Source organism: Melitaea cinxia, chromosome 11, assembly GCF_905220565.1.
Source record: "Melitaea cinxia chromosome 11, ilMelCinx1.1, whole genome shotgun sequence".
NCBI lineage: Eukaryota > Metazoa > Arthropoda > Insecta > Lepidoptera > Nymphalidae > Melitaea > Melitaea cinxia.
This window is the reverse complement of record NC_059404.1, coordinates 6303678-6321047: the sequence shown is the minus strand read 5'-3', so window position 1 is coordinate 6321047 and position 17370 is coordinate 6303678. Positions and strand designations below refer to the sequence as shown.

Below are 17370 nucleotides of genomic sequence, written 5' to 3'. Positions count from 1 at the left end.
AGTAAGACTTACAAAATTAAAATTTTTATTCTTAATTAAAAATAACAAAAAATATGTAGGTACTCATTTTTAACTTTTTCCCGTATCCCTTCCAATTTTAAACCGAAACCGCACTTGCTACCCGCCCTTTCATACGTAAATATTTGTTCAAAGAGGTGACTAAATAAAAACACGAGCGTGTCGCTGGGTACTCCACCAGAGCCATTCATTCGTTTGATGACTTCATTTGGACGCGCGAACCGACTGCTCTTGTGATAATGCGCTATTGTTTACCCTTCGATAGTGCGTCTTCCACTGCACGCGCCACACTGCACCAGACAGGGACAGACATACATACCTCGGCGCCCGCTACACAATACGCGTTTCACGAATACGCTCTCTCTCCCTCCCACCTACCTATCCTATACGCGTGCGACAGCGACAGAAACATTACTCATATAAAACAGGTAGTAGAAGAAATAATAATCATCTTTACGACTTCTCACTCTATTCAGCACCTTGTTACGATACTGCGCGCTCATTGTGGCCCGGCCGAGGAGTGGTTGTAAAATCTTTTCTTTACGGGCCCGTTTCACTAATTGTACGTTTATGAGTTTACGACTTTGCGGCTTAACTTTTCAGTAGCCGCGTCATTATTGGGCTTTTGTGGACCTTTTTTGCTCGTCGATTGTTGCGAGCGGTGTAAAGGAACTATAAAGAATTAATAAGAACCACTTAAAGAGGCTTTCCGATTTATAAGTTTAATTGAATACTACGTACTTATATTTTTTTATCATCCGAAGTAATTGTACAAACGTATCTTGTAAATAAGTACTCTTTATTAAAGGAAAGTAGAGTCGAGCTTAGCGCATCGTATTTAGGCTTTCAGGCGATGACCAACGGCACGTGTTTCAGGAGGAGTGATAAGCTAGGGAAAAGAGAGCGTTACTGATAATATTTATAGTCATTAGCGAAAAGGGGACGGAACAATCGTCGGTGCGATCGCAGGCGGCGCGCGGGGCGGCGCGCGTGTCGGCTCTCAGTAGAGTAGTAGACTGCGTGAGCCGAGCCGCGCCGGTCGCTTCCGGACCTAGTCGCGCGCCCAACACACGCGCCCGCAAACTTCGCTCGCGCACACGCCTGCTACACATGACCACTGGCAACTAGCACTCCTCAGCCGACTTACTGCCCGACACGTGAAGACGTGACACGGCTTAGCCGCGACACCGCCTCGTACACCGAAACGTTTAAAAACTCGTAAAACCCGCGGCACGTGCTCCGGAGTCGTAAAATAATCGTAAAAGTAAACACACGTCGACCGGCCTTTATCGCCGATGAAACACATTATGACGCTCGAGTGACGTTTAATAGGCAATAAAATTAATAAAGTTAATATTCACTCATCTATTCGGAGTGACGGCGGAGGTCGCGTTATCACTGCGCGTGGGGCCGCGATGACATAAGTGTTTCCTAACTCAGTGACGTTAGTGTCGGTGACTGATCAGAATGAACTCTTATTTCGAGCAGGGTGGTTTCTACGGAGCCCATGGGGTGCACCAGGGCGGCGGTGGCGGTGACCAGTACCGCGGTTTTCCCCTGGGGTTGACGTATGCCCAGCCTCACGCCTTGCACCAGCCGAGGCCACAAGATTCGCCGTACGACGCATCGGTCGCGGCAGCTTGCAAACTTTACGCGGGAGAGCAGCAGTATGCTAAGGCAGATTGTTCTAAAGCTGGTGGTGAGCAACAGAATGGCTATGGAGGAAAGGAGGCCTGGGGCTCAGGACTTGGAGCGCTGGTGAGGCCAGCAGCGTGCACACCAGAAGCGCGGTACAGTGAATCGTCGAGTCCTGGTCGAGCCCTCCCTTGGGGAAACCAGTGCGCGTTACCAGGAGCCGCGGCCTCAGCACAGCCTGTCCAGCACCAGCCCACCAACCACACATTTTATCCTTGGATGGCCATTGCAGGTAAATCATCATTCTTATTAAAATACCATTAAAGAAAAAATTACTACTTCATTATCAATATACATTTGTGGTAGCAATGATATACAAATAACAAAAATTCAATATATTAAAACTAATTCAGTTGAAATAAAAATTCATATTTTCTACAGCAAAAGTAATTTATTAACGGTAAATCAAAATAACCGTAGAGTATCTGGGCTAAAAGTTCTAAAAAATGTAAAATGTAACGTTTTCGACTGTACCGTGTTCTAATAAGACTTATAAGAAAAGCTGGCACAAAAAAAATAAACATCAAGCAAAATTTAGAAAATCGGCAGTATTTAATCCTTTAAAACAAAAAATAAAATTAGTAGAAAAATATTAAATGAAATATAGATATCTAAAACAAATAATAATTTTGATAGATTTTTTATTAAGTTCGTCTTACTATAATATATAAGTAAATATATAAGTATATAGTATAGTATAGATGTATGTAGATATTTTAATTATTTTCAGTTCATTAGCATAACATGCAGGTTTTTCCATAACGTAAATTTGAAGTCAATGCTCATGTTTAGTATCATTTTAAACCATACGGTCCTTACTCTGACATATAAAATATTTTATAAAGTATGTATATTATTATCTTTAATAAATTTATCACACAACATTTTGCGATATCATTTCAATTAAAAAAAAAAGAAAATGTACAGAAAAGATAAAATAGTCGGACTATCACTAAGTGAATGACAAAAAAAAAAAACATATAAGAATCGTAATCATTAAAATTTTACACGTCGCGGTCAGGAGTAATGAATCTAGTTTAGTTTTGTTACGAGAGCTCTCGGCTGCGCGAGCGCAGACCGCCCGCCCGGGTCAATGGCCCTGTCTAGTTTGGGCGCATTATTATTAACTTGGGCGCATTATTATGTCAAACTTGACACTGACATTAAATATTGCAATTCCATTAAATTTTTTTTTATAATGAAATAAGGAATGTAAATAATGTAATAAAGTAATTGCATATTTCGTATGATGTGAGAATCTGATTTAAATTTCATTCTTATTGGAATGTTGTGATAATCTAATTTATAAAAATTAATAGTATTCTTTTTGTAAAAGAAATTTACAGATTACCATAAAATTAATTTAAAACTTATTTAAACCTTATAGATATAAAAATAACATTTTGTTCATGTTTAAATGACATTTAAAATTTATTATAAACTAACAACCAGCCTGATTTTATTCGCATTTGTGTAGTAAGCGTGACGTAATGTTTTATAATTGATAGTCTACTTAAGTTACGTAACATTCCTTTATAAATAGGTTTCCTAATAAAACAGATCGGCTGCCCAATTTCAAAACACAGTAAGTAACAAAAATAAAATTATTGGAATATATCAATCGAATCATGTTCACACGACTCCATTTCAACGTAAAATGCAAAAAAAAACCGATTTCGCAAAATTTGTCCCTTACTATGTTTTGAAATTGGACAGCCGAGATATTTTAAAATTTGATCAATAAAATTTGGTGCGTTCAAATAAACTCTTTCGTCTTTATTATGTTAATATAACAGGGGATGTTTTTTTTTAAATGTTACTCACAATATATCGACTAGGATTAGACTGATTATATTAAAATCAAGTGACATGCGAAGGTAAACGCATTACTAACATGTAATTAACACGGCGCGCGTGTGGTCCCGATTCTCATAACTCATGCGACTTGATAAAATTAAGTAACACGGCCAAAAAAATAAAAATAACTAAAATGAGTAGTCGAACTGTCGGCTATATTTCACTCGGGTTCACGCAACGCGGCCCGTGAAAACAATACAAGGCCGTGTCCATGTGGACGGTATGAGGCTGGGCCTGTCTGTTCTGCTTGTTCCCGTCCTTATAACGAATTACATCGAATTTTATTTATATGCGACAAATTCGTTTCTATAATTGAAGCGTCAGGTCGCGTCTTCATATCAAACTAACTCTAACTACGCATTAAAATTACCATTAAAGCAATCGTACAAATGTCTAGTATTTTATCGTGAGTAATCTTTGTTTTTGTTCAAGTTATTTCGCAAAGCTGATAGATTTAATATCATTTTATAAAAAGCGTAATTCAAAAGTTTTATATTTATGTGTCGCTCATTAAAGTTAATTGTAACAAAATGAACTTGAAGATTATTTGAAAAATTTAATTTTTACCATTTTATTATAACTTAATTAATGTTTCTATATTAACTAAATGATTTATCATACTAACGTGGAAAAAGATAACATAAATGTTGCCGTGTAATTAATTCTTGGAGAAAAAAGCAAAGTGTATTTCCTTATAAATCACTCGTCAGAAATTGTTTGCATACAAACACTGATTTAGGGTCCTCTTGTGAAACCGCGGCTGTGTGATATTTTTTTATTTAATAAGTGTTTTTAACATCAACAATTAAAACGAAATAAAAATTTAAGCAATTATATAAAATAATTGAATAAAAGATTGTAATGTAAGCTTTGTGTACTATTAAATGGTGTTCTAATTTTAAAAAGTCTTATTAGTTTATCTTTTATTGGAAAGTTCCAATACAGTTAGATTCAAAAGCAAAATACCTAAAATATGCATTAACTTTACTTACATAGTGTAAATTGTAGATAGTAATGCAACATTACTAATGCATAATATTTACATTATCCAAATAAACAATCAATCAAACGCCTTACTTGTAAAGGTAACAAAGATCGCACATAGTTAACAATTTTACCGACCGCTGTGGTTGGTGTAAAGGTGTGTGTGTCAGCGGCACCTAAAACACCGACGGTCGCGGGTTCAATTATCGTTCAGAGTGGATATTTTTATTTCTACAAATATTTATTTCTGATCTGGTTGTTAGTCTTTGTAGGTCTCCCCACCGTGCCTCGGATAACACGTTAAGCTGTCGGTCCTGATAGCGATCGTTACTCATATTGGAGCAGCGTGGTGGATTAAGCTCTGATCATTCTCCTACATAGGAAAAAGGCCTATTCCCAGCAGTGAGATATTACAGAATGTAACAATTTTTTAAAATCCAGTGGACACTAGATGGCGCTTTTATAAAAAAAAATCACGCCAAATGTTCATTTTAATAAGTGTGCGGAACTCTAGCTTATATTTAAAATATTTTATTTATTAAGAAATTTTGTTAATAATAATTAATTAACCGGACGGAAACAAACTGTAGATTAATTTGAGTTTAAAATGCAACGTCCTTAGCAAAATTTATACGAAACAAAAAAGTAGTGAAAGTACAATAATCGTAGTAATGCGATTATTCTGAATTTTAATTACATTTTAATGATATTTTAGATGAAGATATTTTAAATTTTTTTGTGGTTTTATCATACTTCTGTGGTACATATAAATCCGATATTTATGTACAAGTTTATATTATAAAAAGTGTTTTTCAATGCACGTAGACGTCCGCCTTGCGTTACAACCTGCATCTAACCTTAAGCCGAGTCCTGACCCTATAATTTCTAAACAGGTTCCAAAATTGGCGACTGAATTTCGCTCCAGGCAGAATATTTTAAATGCTCCTTTATTAAAGGGAAATGAGATATTGTAATCACTACCTAGTTGCTCCTTCGCGTCCTCGGTACATGACTCTCTTATTATTTCAAATTGTTTTTTTATTCGAATTCGAGAGCAATTGAATCCCGATTCTTTATCTTCAAGTATGATGATTTATTACGAATTGATCCATTCAACGAATTTAAAGATTGAAATACCTCTATCATGAAACAGCATGGCATTTCTTTAAAAAAAATGGTTTCGGAAATTTCATATAATATTTTTTGAACTCAAAAATGATAAGTCAAAACAATGTTTGAATTTGAAACTCCATAGATCTATAAACAGGGATTTATAAAAACAGGTTAAGAATAAAGATTCGGTAGCCAGAAGATAAGTACACCTACCACAATTATGAAGCTTTCAAGGTTACATTAAAACTGCCGGCGGTGCTCTAGTAATTTGTAAGTACAAGTGCCTATAGTCAATCTTTCTTATAATGGACGAACCTCAATTATTTAAAACGTGCGATAATGCGGTTTGATCCGAACAAAGTTGCCTCGACTGAAAGGAGTTATATACCAAATGTAGAGTTTGAAGCTTAATATTTTTTTCATCTCAACTATTATGGTTACACAACTACTAATCGTTGTTACGTTTATTAAAAGCGTTAGTAAATACTGACTAACACGTTTTTATTAACTATTAACGTAATAATAAAATTACGTACTTACGTATTAACATAAATAGGTATATGTAATATCCCACAAAATATTTAAACAATGTTAAATACATTTATTAAAATTGGAAAAATTAAATTATGAAGGTATTTAAAAAAATTAAATAAAGAATTAAAAAATATATTCGATGTTTAAAATGAAAACGTGCGGTTAGAACTGACTGGGAATACGTCATGAGTCATTCAGAAACCGCAGTGAACGCTGCTCTACATTACAACTGCAAGAGCGTGTAATATAAAACATACATTTTCGATCTTATCTAATCTTACAAATTTAGAATTAAATATTCCTCATGTTAATATAAGTTCTATTTTTACAATTCAAACAGGATATTGTTAACAAATTCAAAATTAATTTCCTGCTGATTGCAAATAAATAATGATTTACCTGTGTCTAAGTTGTAAACATTTTCTAGGTTATATTTAACATTTATTGTGTAGGACGTAATCGTTTTAAAGAATGATTATTTCATCGTGAGTAACTAAATTATGTCTACCAATATGTCATTGTACAAAATCGAATTTGTATTTAGTAAAACACGGAGATTAAACTACTTCGTAAATAAATAAATAAATAACGCTACACACTCAAGGCGCCCAGTAGGATTTTTTCCTGCGTCAGACATCCAGAATCATACACAATACACAAGCACAAACACCTTGATCACGACTAACATTTATATTACCAATACAAATATTCGTCGTGAGCGGGGATCAAACCCGCCACTGCAAGCGCAAGAGCCAGTGCTGTGGCCGGTGCGCTATCGGCTTAAATATGTACATAGTTTTTTTGTTATATTTTTTTATATACACTTATAAAAGTACATAGGTGTTCAAAACAAACGCTTCTTGTAATATATGATGAGTCCTGTAATATATAGTGATCCAATATTTCATTGACATTGTTTATATTGAACTTAAAGAGTTTATGCTATAAATTTTTAGTTTCTATAAAATGCAGAATAACGCATCCGTGACTCATGACACACGTCAAGAAGAGTGCTCTACTTTATGTTTTCGATGCGCATCGCATTTAAATGAGGTTTTATGTATGGTACATTTATTTACAAGTAGAACGATATTTTATCTAGTCCCTAAATTATATTTTTGTTTAGACATTAATACTTCAAAGGTACTTATAATGAATAAGATTCATGTTGTTTGAACGCCAAAAAAGGAACTTTTTAACAACTACTTAAGCTATTATGGCTAGATAAACGAAACGACCTTGACGAGCAGTTCCTAAAGAATGCTTGCTCTACGTACTCAATAGAAGCGTTTGTAATGGTACCCCAAATTGGCTCGTCCGTCCACCGCACACAATCAAAACAAACATCGAATACACACAAAAACAACGACATAATAGCACCGTAACAGTCGCAAGCCATAAACTAATAATGGGGGAGATGTGTTTTATGGCTTTCGAGTTTTTGAATACGTTAAAGTTTTTTGAAATTTTAGTGCAGCGAAAATCGTGTACGAGAGAGCACGCTCGTTTGTAACTAGTGTTGATAATGTAATTAATTAGCTAAGTGCATTAATAAAAGTGTAGCGGGTAAGATTGACGGGTGCGCGAGAGACGCGGGGGGAGGTGCGCATGCGCATGTATCCCGCCTGTTCGCGCCGCGCCGGCGGCCATCTTGGATAAGGATCGATCATAGGTGTGCAGCTGTGAAGTGATAAATATGAAACCCGGGTGCATCTTCGTGTGCGTACTTTCTTTTTGTGTGCGACGGTTAAGCTCGCCGTGATCTTCGGAAACTCGTGCGCTGATCTGCAAGAATAACATAGACATAATTTGATTATTATCTTATATTATTTAAATTTAAGATGTACATATCAGTATAATATATGTTATATTAATATCTTAAAATCTTAATGTCATCACCTTTAATTAAAAAATATTAAAATACCTCTGTACGTTTAATATTTTTAGTTAGGTATATATAGATTTGGTATGATATATTTATACAAATAGTTCTTTTGCAGTTTCCATTACACGAAAGCAGAAAATAACGTGAAAACATTAGGTTAAAAAATATATTAAATACATTTTTTATTGATGGAGGCTAATATAATAGTATAGACCCTGTTACTATTGTAATAATTTAATTGCACTCCTATACTTACGTACTAGGTATACGTAGGTACCTAACTGCTTAAAGAATAAAACTATTTGAATTATCTAGTGAATAGAAACTTCTTTATTACACGCAATTTTATTATGCGTATATATAGAGATGCTTAAAAACCAATGTCACACTAAGAACTTTGACTGCAAAGAGCATTTCTTATATTACAAAGATTTGTATACAATCCAACATTAACACTAAAATAATAATAATTACTGTTTAAATACCATTCCAAATATTTTTAATAACGTACAAAATCGATCTCATATCGAAGTGTGTCTAAGTAGATAATGTTGTATGAAGATAGTAAATGAAAACCAGCTCACTCTGGGAACCGCGGGGTCAGGTTATTACGCGTTGCATTGAAAATCATCGGTTACGTTCACCGTACGACCGAGCCGTGACTGTCTACAGTAATCTTACGATTGTTTCGATTCCACTCTTTGTTTGTTGAGAAATTGTATCGGTTACTTTTATTTTTCGGTTCCGTGACGGATTACGAAATATTAATTCATTTTTATCGTTTCAACTTCCCCTTTAGTTGCTATATTTTATGTATCTATGCTAAAAGGATACTAACTATTCATAGTTAGTATAGATAGGACATTGCAACAGCATTACAAGTAAAAACGGGTGAGATGTTTAGTATTATTAAAACACGAACAGAAATATTTATATAAATTTTTGCTGTGATAACTATCAAATGTACATAATATCGGCATAGTATATAAGGTTATGTATAAATACGTATTATTATAGGTGCATTCGGAGTTGGTCGGTTTTGTTGCCCCGGGGTGTTATTTTAGGGTATTTGTCCATACCTTGATTTTATTATTTTAAAGAACAAAAGTGTAATATTTCGTTCAAACTACAAAATATTGAAGAAAATAATATCTTTCGTAGTTTTTTTTATAGATACATAACATGTAGGATAGATAAATAGACAAGTATAAAAACAAACAATATGTTAGGTACCGTAGTCTCAAAACTTTATATTCATATTATGATTATTCGTGTATTAAATTTTACACGGAAATATATAAAACATAAAAAAAATGTAATTATCGAAGCTACAATTATAGGACAACGTTTTGAAATAAATTTTATTTACGGCTATTTAATTGATCGTCAAGCAAAGGCAAGTAACTCTTATGGAATTATATGAGAAACTCGACCAGTTCTGCGCTCACTAATTACACGTATACCTTGCAATCATATAAAAGGGCGCAGAACGTAATTATGAATAAATATAACACAGATTATTCTCATATGTAGCAGGAAACCGTAGACGGCTCATTTAAATACATTCGATTTTTCTCATTTGAATACAACTATGTAGCTTTTACACAACAATTATGCCAGACAATACACACGTGTTAGGATTTCCTCTGACCTGGTGTGAACTTTTGAAATTATTGTCTTTCTAAGAATAATACTTTAATATATAGAAAAATAAATGTATTCTATTTACATGCATTATAATGACTCATGTGTTAAAAATCGGTACAGATAATTGTACCGAGCGTTATCTTATACTATAAAGCTCGAATTAAAGAAGAATGTTTGTTAGATTCGAAACCATGTCAAAAGTTAAATTTGTTCCCGTCGTTTGCTACACATTATATCTCCGCTCAGTATGGCTAACAGGCTTTGCGTACGCCGCTTGAAGACTGCTTGGCAATTAATAATTTTGCACGATCCACGAATCCAATACAATCGACCGCACAAAACTCTATTTCGGGTATTATGTAGCGAAACCATTATTTTTATCATCTACGACATTGTATTATATTAAATTATAGAATAAATTATTGTATTATATAAAATTTAAAATACTATTTTTCAAAATCACCTACTCAGTTAAAGCCTCATTATTAAAATTAAACTAAAAGATTAATTTTTTTTTTGTTTTCAAAAAACAAAATTGTAATAAAATTCTTCAAGTATCTCGATAGACGTGTGTGCGAGGCAATAAAGTTAAATTGTTTGTACATTATTATAATAGCCTTAAACGGTTCTTTGCACAAAATAGTTAACGCTGTACGAAGTACGTCATGTTTTATAAAATTGCACTAACTCATTAAACCGAGCCCTAACCCGTTTCTAGTAAACTATTAAACCATATTTAATTTCACATAAACAGTGCATGGCAACATACACCTCGTATAAATAACCGCACCACCTTTTCATTCGATGCAAAAATCTCGAATATTGCAAACGATAATAAATTTTATTCCTTTCACACTTATGTTCATATTTCTAGGGCACGAAAATAACACCTTTTTCTGTTTCCCGAACATTAGGTGGACTCTATTCTGAAGGATATAGAGGCAGTTATTGTTCAAAGGTGTAAAATTTTGTGGCATTTTAGAATTGTTGTCTTGATATAGAGGGCTTCGTGCCGAAACCAGCGTTTAACAGAACAATGTGTCTTCTTTTTAAACTAAGTCGGTTAATAGTGTTGATTCTGCTGTAGGTTTTTCAGCTTAAAGTGCTTTTTACTAACTGTTTTATATTTACATTTACACAAACGATTAATATGATTACATCTCCAATTAAAACCTGTGATAAGTTAAAGTCAGCTTTGATTTGTAACTTGCTTATTAAACTATCTATTTAAAAATATATTGTTATTTCTTAATTGTTATTTACAATACGTAAGCAAGAATAATTGTGTTTACTCGAAAACGATAAAAAAAACTGAATTCAATTCCATGTAATAGTGATACACCGTAGGTAGACGAAAAAATTGTTAAGTCAATGCGCATTATTAGACATAACTCAAAAAGTACTTGGTGTTTTTCGTGTGGTATCATCCAAATTTTGATGAAATTTAAATGAGACCACACGAAAAACACCATATTTTGATTAAAAAAAAAAGAATTATCGAAATCGTTACACCCAGTAAAAAGTTCTGAGGTAATTTATATATAAAAAAAATACAGTCGAATTGCGAACCTCCTCTTTTTTGAAGTCGGGTAAAAATAGTCTTAATCAATATTTGTATGAAAATGAATAATGATGTTTATGAAACAAATGACTTTATTTACTTCGGTATATGATAAATGTGGATAAATACGATCGATGCACGCATGCAGTTCACTTACCTCACTTAGATACTTGCTACTTTTTAATTATTCTTAATCAATCACACGTCGTGTTATTGTCCGTGTCGAATCTCCTTGATCCGTCACGCCACTCTAAGATTCGTCTCGGATCTCGATATAACGATCAATAAAGTTTATCACACCATTTCGGTAGGAATCCGATAATTATCTAGCAATAAAATTTTATGGACGATTCGATTGTTAGCGTTTTATAGTCGACTATCGGTGAAAGTTCAGATAACAATTTTTTTAAATTATTGTTCTATGCGAAATTATTAATAAACTTTAATTTTGTACAACGAAACAATGGCCTCCGAAACTGAATAGATAAATCCGTTGATAGTGAATGATCAAAAAAATGTTATAATCGATACAAAAATTTAAATGATCACGGCGGTAAACGAACAGAAAGCTTGCGCCGGCGCCGATATTCATGATGTATGGGCCCCTCCACACACTTAACTCATAAACCTTTCTAAAAGACTCAAACACGGAAGTACGGAAATATACTTGTCCCTTTCTCACATTCTCCAAATGATGTAATAATTAGAAAAAAATGTTATATCTTCTTATATTTAGAACTAATCATAATTGTCTAAACTTGTAAGTTTTCCATAAAATCGTAATTAAGTAATGACATGAACGTTTTTTGTCAGTGTGTACGTTTAATGATAGTTTTTATAACATATTAAATAATGAGAGATTAAATATAATTACACATAATATTTAAACGGTATAATATACTATTAGAAGCACTTAATATTTGTGGTAACTCACTGCATATTGATTTCATTTTCGTAGTAATTGCTTTATAGAAAGAGACGACAATGCTAATCAAGGTTCTACGTTGTCTCATAAAAGTGAGCTTTAACTCTACAAAACGGTTGAAAGACCAAATGAACGTGAGCGATACATGCGGGTAAAAAAAGACGTATCTATTATAGAGTCGGTTTTTTCATAGCGGCCGATGTCCAGAAAAAGTCGTAAATTATAATTTATTAACCCACAGGATAACGAAATTAAGTTATACAACGTTCCCAATCAAGAGCGGTCTTCCTTTTATTTTTATACAGGCTGTAGTAGTGTTTGGATATTCGTATGTGGCGGACGTTTAAAAACAGTTCAGTTCTATTCGTTACCCGGTGCAAGTTGTGAGAGGAATTCTAGTGTTCGTTTTGCATGTGGCGTCAGAATTGTTAAGGCGTCGTGACCTACCACCGTTCAATTTGACGGCGGCGCGGCAAAGTGCTCCGATCATGCGATGCGACGCACGTATCGCCAATTTACGAGCTGTAATCAGCAATCTTTGGCAGCTGTCACCTTTTGAGAAAATTTTGATGTCTAATTCGGTATCTACACATAGACAATTCTAGAATTAACATCGATGTAATTACTGAGAAGAAACCTGCATGAAAATTTCCATTACATCAATGTGCATCTGTTAAGATGGATTTGCTTTTACTTTTCACACGCTCCACGGGAGATGTGCTTGACGGTCAGTGCACGAATGTTAGTATCAACGGCATCCGAGCAGAATTATAATGAGAATTTCCTTCTGAACTGCACTCACTATACATAAAACATGCCCGTCGTCATGTTTACAACGGAAAATACGATCCGTCTGTTAGGCTCAGTTCTATTATGTGTTTTAAATTAGCCATTAAATATAAAAATGAACTGTCGGAATTGCGAATCGAATTGTAGTGTTGAAGAATATGGGATACGTGATTTAGCGGAAATGTGGTGGGCTATTGTTAGATGTATATATGATGGTGCACATAGTTAAAAATGTGTCACTTATTGAGGGGTCAAAGTCCGCGTTGTTATGAATGCAAGTGCACGAAAGCGGCGCGCCGCGAAAAAACATGCATATATCTCGACAAACAAGCAACACCGAGCAATCTTTAGCGGTTTAAGTTATAAAAGCCTGAAATAACATAAATGTTAATAAGGCAATAAACAATTCTAATATAAAATTAATTTATTACTTGTAATATTTAATGAATTACATTTTTAATAATAAACAAAAGGTGACTCTGTAGATAAAGGTGATCATTATTTTTAATGTAAGTAGGTATGGTCCGACCGCAACGATTACGCGTGAACTTTACAAGACATTGCAGATAGTTATACTGTGTCGTAGTATTATTTTTTATTTTTGGAATATTTTTGCCATATATTTGGTCCAATAATAATATAGAATTCTTCTACTACTTGAACGTGTGTAAAAGTTAAGTAATACAACAATTTCCTACATTTTCTTCTGACATACACATAGTACATCTGAATTATAAAACCTTAAGAAATATAATATCCGAATTACGTAATTTATAGCGCTATGATTTGTCATTTCAACAGTTTATTTTGCACGCGTAATACGCGCATTCCGACAATGTCTCAAAACTAAAATTACAAATACGCAACTACTATAACAATATTCTAAAGAATTTCTAATGTGGGTGTTTCAAATTCTTGTCTTCGATGTTGAATGAATAAGCTTATAAAGTTATTAATATTTATTATTCTCTTGAATACGAAACATATGCTTTTTATGGAAACTCGCAGAATTATTCTCCTAAGTATTATCATGACGTCTACTTGCATTATGGAAATTTTATTTTTAACGATCTTGTAGCATATTTTTTACTTTAAAATTTAGGTGAACATAATAATAACTACATGTAACAACTTACGAACAAATACTACTTACTTATTTAAATTGTTTTCTTTCATTAACATTTATTGTTGATATGTCATTTTATATTAACCAATACGAATGGGTAAGTACAGGTATGTGCTACGTTATTCTTAACTTGCCTTTGTAACGTTCCAATAAAAATTCTACCGATAACAATTTCATATCCCTAATAAATACTTTTTAGCTATATACTTACTTACTTGTCGGCCGAGTAGAATAGCACCGCCCCCCTTCTTCCTGTGAGGGTCGTCAATGGCGACCGAGGGATAAACCTGGCTCAAAATCATCTGGGTCCTGGAGAAGGAAAACTTCATTTGAAACCCGGAATGGGGTCTCCATCAAGAATTCGTGGCATAGCTCTAAAATGCGAAAGACTCCTGCAGCCGAACTGGCTCCACACGTATCGACTCGTCGTTCTTGTGAGCCTAGCCAGTGAGGTCGAGAGGGTGGCGCAGAGCTTAGGCAACTCTGCGTTTTCCTGAAGAGTGTCTTAGGCGACACAGTGCCTGTCTAACACTGTCTAAATCGTCTGCAATAGACGGACCAAGGCCAATGATGATACCTACTTAATTTAATTTACAAGTATAAAATTCTTTTATAACCCTAACCATATATTCTTTTTGACCCTGCCATGCAGGAGAAATACCCGAAATCATTATTGCAATCTCGCGATTTTAGCTCTAAAAGATCCCGGGATCCCAAAATTAGTGGTGGCTTTAATCGAAATTGTTAAGCATTTCTAGAATTTTTAAATTGAATAGTTAATCACATTGATTTGTTTGCGCTCTGTCCGTTTCTTTAAAAACATGTCACTGCTAATGTAGGCTACTAAGCTTAAACAATAAATTCAAAAAATTTATGTAGTATAATATTGTAACTTTGATAATTTTAAGTATTTATTTCAGAAATATAGGCTTCCTTTATCAAAAGCTATAGTAATTTGAAAGAGTGGCAAGAAATTAGCGCAAGCGATGTAATGGGTACCTACAGCCAATATATTATTTTATATTTCAAATGTTTCGTTTATGCAATTTTATATTTTATAAAATAATATTAATTTGATTTTTATTTCCATGCAACAGCATGCAATTAATGAAATAGGTATCATTTATGTCACGTTCGTATGGCATCTTAATAAAATATAAACATGCAACTTGAAAATAAAAATACAAACTCTTAACTTCAATTTACTCTTAGTTACACTGTTACATGTTAAAATTAATATTAAAATTAAAATCTTTATTTTGAAAATTTAATTTTTAATTAAAATCCTTGTTTCAAAATTGAAAGATCGACGAGTATATAAAATCCGGATCCCGGGATTTCGACATCCCAGAGTCAAATTCAAAACCGTGTCTCAGCGGAGAGGCATATCATTATGTAACTTTTCTTCAGGATAATGTGTAATGTGTAAATAAAAGTGATGGTTATCAATTGCAAAAAAAAACATAACCATGTACATATTTTTTATTTTATTCGTATACATATTAATATTACTACCTACATATTTAACTGTTCTTTACATGCTTCTGCCTTTTCACGCATCAAAATTTAATTTGTAATTAAATTGATAGTTAATCTTGGAACTTTTGATCTTAAGTTTATATTTTTATTTCATTTTGACTAAATTTTATTGTACTATTGTTATTTATTTATTTTTTTCATTATTATTTTTTTCTTTGGTTTGTTTTTATGCTTATTATTATGATCAATTAATGTAACTTGTTATTTTATTTTAATTTTTTTTGAAATTTTAATTAATGTGACTTATTCGAAATCTTAATTAGTGTAAGTGGTGAATCCGTATTGATTAATTTTATGCAAATAAATCAATAAAATAAAATAAATTAAATATATTTAAAGTAAAAATACGGTGTAAGCCGATGTAAATCATAGCGAAAAAATGAAATTAATTTGTTATTAATACCCACATAGCTACGATTAAGTTTGTGAGTATGTAATCTATCGATGTATTAGGTACATTTCGCTGTAATGTTACAATGTTTTAACCATTCCACGTTTTTAATGGACACGGTAAATTATACGGCTGCTATACGAGTTATCATTTAAACAATGGCTATTTATCTGTTATTGATATATCGATTGAATTGTTTGTGAAATTCAGTGGAAAAACGTTGAATGTTGATGAATAACTTAGGTATATAATTTTCGTACCTAAATTTCAAAAAAATTAAATAAATGTTTTTTTTTTGTTTTTTTTTTTTATTGTACCGTATGTTAAATATATAGTCCGTTTTACGGTTACGGTTTCAATTTGGATCAGATTTTATTTTATTTACATAAAAATATTAAATTGTAATATTATAATTTATTAGCAATTAAATTGATTGTTAGAATGACGTATGTAGCTAAGTAAGTCAGAACGCGAAGGCTCGTGTTGGGTAGAGGGCGAGCGACTACGACCCCCGCCCTTCCGGCCCGCTGACCTCACTAAACAGAAACTACGATTTAGCGCAATTAATCCACTATAATATTTACCTTCGATTCAGAGCAAAAATATTTTCGTTGAAACTCTTTTATCTGCATATTTACATTTTAAAGTCATTAAACGCATATTATTGTATTAAGTGAATAAACGTCACGTTTATCTATAATTTATATATTCATATTACCTCCGTTTCATTTAATCTTAAACGTACGTTTGACTGAATCTCATAGATTTTGTTTATCATTATATTATAAAGGATTGCTCTAATTAGATATAGGTTTATAGTGAACGTTAAAATAAAGTACAGTAATGAATATTTCAAAGGAAAAATACTCCTTCACGAAGTCGTTTATCCAACTTTCACCTTTATCGTAACCGTTTTAAGTTTACAATCGTTAGTTGTAAATCTTATAGAGCAACATTAAATCACCGAGAGGTACTCTAGCCTCAATTTTCAATTTCAATAAATGAATGAAAACGGGTAATTTGAATAAATTAGTAATTGAATCCGATAAAAAACTCTTCTATTTGCACTCAATAAAGGATTGATGTCTAAACAGTATGTCTTGACGTTAATGGAGTTTGAATTGCCTAGTAAAATAGCAATTTAATAGCATGCGTAAAATAATAAATAAACGTCTAAAATTATAAACAAACAATTTATTTCTTCAAAAAGCAACTAAGAACTCTATAACGTATAAACTGTCACATTCAGCGCTATCATAAAGGTTTTAAATTAATTCAAAATGAGTCAAACCGCGTGTAGGATAAG

The 17370-nt window shown here is 32.9% G+C and overlaps 1 protein-coding gene across 1 annotated transcript in view; it reads left to right on the top strand.

Annotated features, from left to right (window-relative positions):
• Positions 1-1485: 1485 nt before the first annotated feature.
• LOC123657860 (homeotic protein ultrabithorax) overlaps positions 1486-17370 on the top strand; it is a 100955-nt gene continuing 85070 nt past the window's right edge. Inside the window, exon 1 of the mRNA XM_045593361.1 lies at positions 1486-1945. Coding sequence (XP_045449317.1) covers positions 1486-1945 — 460 coding nt within the window. The remainder of the gene's footprint in view (positions 1946-17370) is intronic.